Genomic DNA, 9,562 nt, shown 5'->3' with positions numbered 1-9,562 from the left:
AAGGAATTTTCCCCCCAGGATTAGATAAGGGGGGAACAAGTCAAGATTCTCACGTCCTGGTGTGAACAGAAAACAATTGTCATCTCTGTCCTTTGATGAATTAAAGTGTTTTCTCTTGGGAAATGTTAAGGTGTGGGTAGTCCCCTTTTTATGCAGGGGTTGGCATGCTGCAGCCTCAGAACATCACTGAGCTGCATTTAGGCTGGTTGTATGTTCTCCTTTGCAAAGTGAAATTAAAGCCTTTTCTTCCTGTAATATCAACTCTCAGCGCTTATATATTTTTTTTAACTCGACAGTCTCCAGTGCAGTTTTTTTTAAAAGAGCCACGCACTTCTGCAAATCTAATGTTCTGTTATACCGTCAACCCAACACATTAAAGTAACTGGACTAATTACACTATCTGCTGCTAACTGTACTATCGTTAAAAGGCTTTATGAATAAAGTTGACCGTTCATTATCAAAAAACATAACATAAATTAGCTGTTGTCAATAGCTCTTCTACAACCATGCAGCCAGCAGCAGCTAAAGACTTTCTCAAATAAGCGTGAACCTGCAGCAGTGATGCTGTTCTAAAGGCCATCCCCTGTGTTTTAGCATGTCCAGCTCTACATGGTGAAGAAAAACAGCAGGTGAAAATGTGTACCAGAAAAAAGAGAGGTGGAAGTAAATTGGCAAAAGGAAATCTGTTTGTGGTGTATATATATATTATATGAGAAGATATATCTCTATATGATGAAAACTAATAAAGCTAGTCAATATACCCTGAACTAAGAACATATTTAGAGGGAAAAAAACATGTTTTCAATATATTTGATTTCTTGGTAAAACTAAAAAAAACAAACTGAAACATTTAACAGTTGTTGGAAAAAATCAAACCTTGCAGCTGCCCCTGTAATGCAAACATTTCACTGGTATATTTTGCTGAAGCGAGAACTGAGCCAAAAGACAAAGCTCTCGATTTACTGGTCAGTTAGGCTTCCTATATGTATATAATTTTGTTTTTGCACACTTAGGAAAAAACACGTAATTTCTCTGTTCTAAGTCTTGCCGTTATTGCTCTCTAGAACTCTTTTCTAAATGTTTGTACAGTATATGCATATCAAAGAAGCCCTTAAGTATTTGTATCTATAATGTGAAAAATCAAGAAAAAATGGCTCTAAATAAATCATTATAACTGACTTTAAATGGGGATTAATGTGTTAAGCTCTCAAATGCGTTAAGTTCTCCTTTTGTTTATTATGATAGATTAGGACACTAAGTGAGTCTGATTCTCCGGCACAGCGCTAGCGGGAGGAGGTACAAGACTCAGGGTGAGGAGGAATGTGCCACTGAACCTGGAGAAGTGTGACAGGAATGAAATAACAAACCAAAATTAGGCTTTAACAGGATGGAAACTTGATTAAAATAGAATCTTGATTAGAATGGCTCCAACAGAGCTGTGACTTAAAGGAAACCTATCCTTCAAATACTGAGGCAATCTTCCGTATTGGAAACCAATGAACTGAAATCAGTGTTCCTTGAAACTGATGCACCCATTAAACACAAATTGAAACAAATACATCTTGCTAATGTTAGTCTTATAAAATGTAAGGCTTTTAGATAGATCAAAATTCCATGACCATTTCTAAAGTTAAAATGGAACAAATAAAATGTAGAAAGTTGAAATTTCTCTTACTTTGGAATATAAGCTGCCCTCTGGCTACATTCCGCCCTCTGCTGTTCTCAGCAACACATTCATACATGCCGGCATCCTCTGGGCGAAAATAGGGAATTTCCAGATCCCCAGTGGAGTGGTTGATTTTAATCTTCCCAGGGAGTGGATTTCCATCAGCTCTCCTCCAGGAGATTGTGGGCACAGGGCTGCAGAGATAGAACCCACAAAAGGTCACACTGACCAAAGGAGCAGATGTGCCTGTCTGCTTTCTATAGCAAGCAAGCTACTTCAACCCTCAGCGGACTATGGTGGGTTCAATGCTTACTTTCCTAAGGCGAAGCATTCCAGCTTGACTGATGATCCTTTTAAAACATAAAGGGTGTCTGGAAACTGGACTTCAATCTTCGGCTCATATTCACCCATCAGCACTACATCAGGGACAATAAAAAATATGACACAACTCAAAACTTATATTATCATTGTAAAACCTTGATATCATAATAAACGTACACTCAACACAAATATAAATGCAACACTTTTGGTTTTGCTCCCAATTTTTATGAGATTAACTCAAATCACATACATAATATAACTATTTCCCTTAAATATTGTTCACAAAGCAGTCTAAATCTGTGATAGTGAGCACTTCTTTACTGAGATAATCCATCCCACCTCACAGGTGTGCCATATCAAGATGCTAATTAGACACCTGCATTAATGCCCAGGTGTGCCTTCAACTGCCCACAATAACTCACCTAGGAATAGAAAACCATTCATGGCAAGGCGAGATAAGGCATGTTTACTTATATAGGACAGTACAAAGACAATTCAAAGTGCTTTACATAAATGAAACAATAAAATAGAAGGGAAATATTAGCAGAATAAAAGCAAGTAGAGATAAAAACATGAGTAAAAACACCAGAATGGAGCCTTGAAGAACTCTACAAGTGTTTTTAAATTCCCTCCTGACATGTAAAATCCCATTCTCCAAGGTAGGAATTAAACCAGTCCAGAGTGGTACAAAAAAAAACTGATATAGTTTTCAATATGCGCTAATAAAATATCAAACGCTGCAGTGAGGTACAATAACACACTCTGAATTGATACAGATGACAATAAATCTTAATCAGGGTGGTGTCAATACTGTGGTTGGCAGGGAAACCTGACTGGCAGACATCAAATCAGCTTATGTTTAACTGTTTGAACACAACTTTTTCAATAGTTTCACTGATGAAGGGGAGGTTTGAGATGGGCATGTAGTTCTGCATGCTTCTCTTTTTCAAAAATGGTTTGACAATTATTGTTTTTCAGGTCTGGGGGTAAGCACCCAACCTAAGGGATGTGTTTATAATTGGAATCAAATCAGATTCTGAAACAGATAAAACCTTCAGAAACCCTTAGGGTAAAGCATCAAGACAGCAGGAAGAGGTGTAACTTTTGCAGTTTATTTGGTAGAATTAGGGCATCTTAACATAGGTCATTCTAAATAGTGGCAGTAGTGGTAATGGAGTTGATGTTAATGTATAGACTGCTTTTCGAATACCTTGTATTCACTCAGTAACTTTGCAAAGTCATTGCAGGCTGGTTAGACTGGAGTTCATTGGCAACAGATGTAGGAGTGTTTGTTAATCTGTCAACTGTGGTAAATAAAGCGCCAGGATTGCTAAGGTTTTTGTTGATAATCTCAGAGAAAAAAGATTCTTTTGTAAATTTGACTTGTAAATTATATCAGTAAAGTTTCTTTTTATAGATTTCATGTTGAACTTAGAGTTCATTCGCCACCTTTGTCCGGCTCTTTGGCACTCCCTCTTTTCTTTTTTCACTGCTGGAGCATTTCTCCATGGAGATTTCATCTTCCTAGAGATAATTTTCACTTTAGCTAGAGTGCTGGAATCATTGATGTCAGCAACTTTAGAATGAGAATGATCAACGACCTCAACTACTGAGTTACAGTGTAAGGTGCAGAAGGATAAACATAGGCAGTTTTCAGTTGTCCTGTCCATGAAAACACGCTTTCTTTTAACATCTCTTTTGGTAATCAGATCAGTGTGAAAATGTTTTTAAAGTAAACAGTGATATATACCTTTACTGACCACTGTAAGCTGGCTGTTTAACATGTTGAGTCAAACCAAAATTTTTAAGTATATCAAACAGTTCTTTTACATCTCTATTTTCAGGGTTGTCATTATGTACATTAAGGCTCCTTATAATAATTTAATAGCACAGTTCTACAAATATTACAGAAAAAAAGTTCAAGGAAATCATTAAAAAGTTTATTTTGGACTTTGGAGGCCTATAAATATTCATAAACGTGGCTTGAACAAGGCCCTGTACTTTGACAGCCAGATATTCAAAAGATTCATAAAAACCCAGGATCAATTTTCTATCTTTTTAAGTCGCGACTCCCAATTTTTACATGCACTGCTGTGCTTAACCTCCCTATGAACGGTCAATATACATTTACATACGATCACTTATCAACTCACTTCTTCTATAAGTCTCTTTATCATCTTATTTGACCACACTGGGAGGTTTTGAAACACATTTAAGCAACATAAAGAGGCTAACTTTCAAAACAGACTAACAGTGGTCACTACATCCCAAAAGTTTGAAGTTAAAATGTAAACAAATGATGCAAACATTTACTTCTTTATAGTAAAACTATAACAATGTGTGCTAAACACACTGGAAAATAACCCATCTTGAATTGTAGTTATCTATGTTTCTGAGAGCTTAAAAATAAAAAATAAAAACTTCTTGGTCAAAAGCAGAGGTGATTTCTGTAACTATTTGTTGTGATGGCTGGGGCAGTTTGTACAGAGCAGTTGTATTCTTGACTTTATTTTAGAAATGACCAAATAGAGATCCCTCTCAACTCTGAAGAGTTGTGAAACCTTTAGAGAACTAGCAATCTGTAATGTGCAATCACATTACAGGCTGTCCTACAGCTCTGACGAGAGGTGATGCGCGGTGAAGGAGGTGAAAGACTAGTGTATCCAGTTGTACTTTTTCAGTGTGTTATTATTCAGAGGGCTGAGGTGAAAGGCAATAATTTGTTTCATAGTTTGAATTGTTATTTTGTAACTTGTAACTATCTGTAACACTTTGCCCAGCCTCTCGCAGAGCCCACTACTCCAGATTTCTCTTAAATGCCGTGACCTTATCAGAGAAAACAGGGACATTTGTGTTTGGTCCTCATTAAAAGCCTTGGGAGGAATTTAAATGTCTAGTTTGTCTGGCTACTGCAAGGCTCGCGACCCACTTTGGGTCTGTCAGATTTAGCAAGGGGAGAACTACAGTCTGATTAAAAATATCCCCTAACCCCCTAACACAGTTCAAGTAGCCTTGTTAAAATTAATAATCTTAAATGATTTTTGAAGACAATCCTGAAGCTCTGACTCCCTCAAGCAAGTGCCTTCCTGTCGATCATGCAGGGAAGAAATTTCACATTTGGGGGCTAACTGCAAATCCTAGGCCCTCAAACTTTTTCTTGCCCCGCTGCATAGATCCAGCTCCATCTGTGCACATAGATACAAAGGTCTCTCATGTAATTCTTTTCTTTGCTGCCCCCCACACTCCATCACAGTGCCTCGCTGACTAGACTCTCTAAGGCACAGATCAGAATCTCATACAAACATATTGATACAATGAATTTTGCACAGAAAATGAAGCAGTCTCTGTTTGAAATTATGTAATTTAATATAGATGAAACAACCATTATTTTTTTTCATTTTTAAGTGGCCAAATATTTAAGTTTAAGTTCTGTAATTTCAGACTCTCTGCGAACCCTTTCTGCACCTGCTGCTCCTGCTGACAGCAGATGGGAGAGGGAGTGATGGGAGAAGCCTGGCTTAGGCTGACAGTAACTAGTTCTGAGTAATACAAAGCCTGTTTGAGACCAAACGCTTACCGTCCTTTCAATGTCCGGTTAGAAGCTACATTAATTTTGCACATTTATATTATTCTAAAATGATTTGCGGACCCCCAGAAATCATCTCACACCCCAGTTAGAGGTTGAAATCATTGGCTGCTTTAGTGAATCATTACAGTCTGTTCTGATAAAAAAAAAATGTAATTGGGAATTGGTGTCGCCAATAACATCTGTATATCATTATTTTCATCTAGCCATGTCTCTGTTAGAAACATAAAATCAAGATTGCTGAGTAAATAAGTAATTGATTAAAACAAAAATTCCTGACAGAGATCTTATGTTAATTAAATACATTTTAAATACCTTGGTTGGTAATACAGTATATCTCTAGCTGGTTGAACTCCAAGTTGCCATACCTTTTTCTGTTGTCTGGAAAAAGGCTATTCTCCTCAGGGTCATCCTGTAAAGCTAACCCAATTCATTGTAACTCTAGTGGTCCTTTAGTAAGGTGGTCCTCCCACACTATCATTTTTTTTAGCTTCTAACAGGTGTCAACTATCCTGTATTCAGCTCCATCCGTCATTTAGTCAACTCTGACGCATCCCCACAGCAGGATGCTTCCTTCACTGTGTTTCACCTTTTGATTATTGTGTTAAAGGGGACTTTTAGCCAAAATCAAGAATTTTGCTTTCACTTTGTTTGGCATTGTTGCTATATCTCCTACATGACTTCTGTGGATCTTTAACTACCTTCTATTATAAGGTAGTTTTCAATAGTCATAGTCATAACCCAATACCAAAATTGGAAAAATGTAGTTGTTACAAAATACAAGCAAGGGGCACCTGTCAGTGTAGCATGATTGGTTAGGTCACACACAGTACATGGTAGGAAATGGATGAGTTTGTATTACATATCTACAGTACTAAAGTGCAAGTAGTAAGTGAAATCCAGAGCTGGGTTGTAGATGCAGTATTTGTACTGGTGTCAATTCTGAATGTTCAAAAACCATGGTAAAGTCTAAAAAGTAAAACAGTTTAATGCTCCAGTCCAATGATTTATCTCCTCTGCTCACCCACCTAATGAAGGTCACAGTGCACAGAATAAATAAAAGGTGGACAGAAGATGCTTACCGTCTCCCCGCACCACCACAGGGGTTGGGGAGCCGAACACCGTGGCATTGGTCATCATGTTTCTTACTGCACACGTATAATTCCCCGCATCTGAGGCTTCAACTTTGGCTATATACAAATTGCCGGTCCTCTGAGAGATGAAGCGACGGGTGTCCTGCTGCAGGAAGCTTTGCTGGCTGTTGAAAACCCAGGAATATTTTATTTCTGTAGAAGATGAGAGAAAAGAAACAACAAACACTGGCTTTGAATTGCAATGCAGTCATTTGCAGTGACATTCCCCAAAAAAGAGATGAAAAAAAAAGAAACAAGAAAAGGTTCCTGATATATTTTTCATTACCAAACAGATAAAGGATTGCATGAAAGGTTATGTCTCCCAGTATTGTATATTTTTCTTTTCTTTCTTGTAAAAAAAAAAAAATGAATCTTATGAAATATCTGCGATTGTTAGCAGCCACAGTGGGACATTTTAAGGCTAAGACAGTCTTAAGCCTGTTTAGATAAATTTTAGAAGATGGTTCTTAATAACAGCAGGAAGGTGATTACATACATTATGCTGTACTTGATATTGAAGGTTATGAAAGGATATCCATAGTAAGTTAAAATACAAAAAAGACAAAAATCAATAAAACAATATCCGATCTGCAATAATAATAGACAGAATTCATAACATAGGAGAACGTGGCTAAATATTTTTAAAAGTGTTAGGTTTATTCAATGATGATTATAAAATTAATGTGTGCTTATAAAACATTTGTGCGAGGGGATGCTCCACTCCTGTCTCATGATTCAGTCAGGAGACCATCCTGCCTTGTCATTCTAGTGCAGCATTCTGTCTTTATGAACTGATCAATTGTTCTGTCAGAACAATACTCTGTTTGTAACCATGCGTCATGTTCTGTTAATAAAACGCTCTGCGGAGGAGGTCCAGTGGGAGACAGTGTGTTACAGTCTGGGGTTCAACTGTCTCTCCTTCTGCAGAAATTGTATCTATTACTGTGTATTTCAGTTCTTCTTTTGCACACCTACATTTATGAACCCGACAAAAAGATGGGAATTACACAAGTGCGTTAATATTCTTGGTATTGCAAGAAACTTTTAAAGGAGTTCAAATAAGGCCATTTAGGTGAGCATTCTGGTATCCTACAAGACTATTGTTTGCAGTCAAGCTTTGATGGAGCAGGAGATATACTTGGGATTATCGTCCTGATGAAAGCTTCAATGATACAACCAGGTTAAATTTCTCACAGATGGAATGACAAATTAACTGCAATGATTTCCTGCTACTGGAATTAATATTTTCCTTCATACTTTGGGATTCTAGAGCCAGAAAAAGCAAATTGGCACCAGACCACCTAGTCACTACCATGCTTCCGTGTAGTCATTGTGTTCTATGGCTTTTGTTTCATTCTTCTTTCATCAAACATATACAGAAATGATCTACCGGCATCAAAATATCCAGCTTTGACACATTATCATCATCTAAGTTAACTAGTGACTTGAGATCAAACTTGAAGCCATTTTTCCTAAATCATAACTGCTACAGTCTGCACAGATTAGAAACTAACAAACTACAAAACAAGGCTTAATTCAAAAAGGCTATATTTCTTTTATATATACCATTAATGAGAGAATTTAAGTGAATTTGATTTGGATAATCCTGACTGCATTTCTTACTTGTTTGCACTAATATTAATAGCTTGGAACATTAACTTTTTATGTAAGGTTGTTAATCAGTTTTTGAATTATTTTTAATTTGGCTTTAAACTAAAATAGATATTTCTGTCAGTTTCTTTTTGGTGGACTTAACAGCTTAAATTTCTGATAAACCACTCGTTTCAGATGTGATCAACCATTAAATGGCAGTTATTATCAGTCCCATAGAATGGCTTAGGCTGGGCCTTCTCTACCTACTAGTAGGGTTTCTTATATGCAGCTTATAGGTGATAACAGCCGCTCTAAATTGACCTACTTTTAGTTTTCATCTACTTTATTTAGAAAGCACCTACTTGTTGTAAATAACTGATTTTAAAACCTCTACTTTGAATAAAGTCCACATGTTAAAGTCCATAAAGATTTCATGTGGTCTTTACAAACAACTTATTTAACAGGAGTTTGTTTTTAGTTTGTTTAATATGAGCGAGATGCAGATCATTTTTTTTTTTTTTACAATACATGAAGAACTACAAAAATTATGTTCAGATAACACATAATTACATTGATCAATTCCGTGGGCAAAAAAGGAATTCTCTCAGGCTTAGGGTTAGGATTCATTCAGTGCCAAAAACCAACTAAACCAATTAGGTAGGAGGCAAAATCTACAGCCATTGTATGGGACAGAAAACCGCTAATAATGGCCATTCAATAAGATGATAACATCCACAGTGCTTAAACTAATATATTTTTTCTGAAAGCTTTATTTTCAGAATGTGAGTAATATTTCATTGAAGCCCTTTATAATTTTCTTTAGGCTCTCATTGTTTGTTGTCTTAATGTTAATAGAATTATAGAAGTTACTTGCTAGTTGTTATGTTGCCTACTTCTGTTTTGCTTTTCTTTTTTTTTTTTTGGAGTTTTTAGCAACTTCCTACCCTCAGTACATTCAGGGGAAATAGGCTAGAGTCATAGATAACTCAGTGGAGAATTGCTGAGGTGTCAGCCTTTATATATCTTTAACATTTTGTGTACTTCCTAATGTTCTCTAAAAATTTTTAGAGGCGTTCACATACCAGCTGAATTTATACTTTGATTATCTAATCCCAAATCATACTCTGATTTTATGCCAAATATTGTAAACGTTGTTTGTACTGTTTTGATAAAGACATTCATATTTTACCTTAAAAATGAAAAAGGTCATGTGACAAAATAAAGAAAGAAAATAAAGGGTCATATTTCCTATTTTAGGTGTGC

The 9,562-nt window shown here is 36.4% G+C and overlaps 1 protein-coding gene across 2 annotated transcripts in view; it reads right to left on the bottom strand.

Moving 5' to 3' along the window:
- Positions 1-9,562, bottom strand: part of LOC107093188 (contactin-4-like) — a 124,818-nt gene that overhangs the window by 67,466 nt on the left and 47,790 nt on the right. For both annotated transcript variants that reach the window (XM_015388062.1, XM_015388061.1), the window contains 3 exons: positions 6,656-6,859; positions 1,980-2,082; positions 1,676-1,860 (listed from right to left, as the gene is read on the bottom strand). In XM_015388062.1, the coding sequence (XP_015243548.1) occupies positions 1,676-1,860; positions 1,980-2,082; positions 6,656-6,859 (492 nt within the window). The remainder of the gene's footprint in view (positions 1-1,675; positions 1,861-1,979; positions 2,083-6,655; positions 6,860-9,562) is intronic.

Source organism: Cyprinodon variegatus, unplaced genomic scaffold (genome assembly GCF_000732505.1).
Source record: "Cyprinodon variegatus isolate N-32 unplaced genomic scaffold, C_variegatus-1.0 Scaffold412, whole genome shotgun sequence".
Lineage (NCBI taxonomy): Eukaryota > Metazoa > Chordata > Actinopteri > Cyprinodontiformes > Cyprinodontidae > Cyprinodon > Cyprinodon variegatus.
This window is presented reverse-complemented; position numbering and strand designations above follow the sequence as displayed.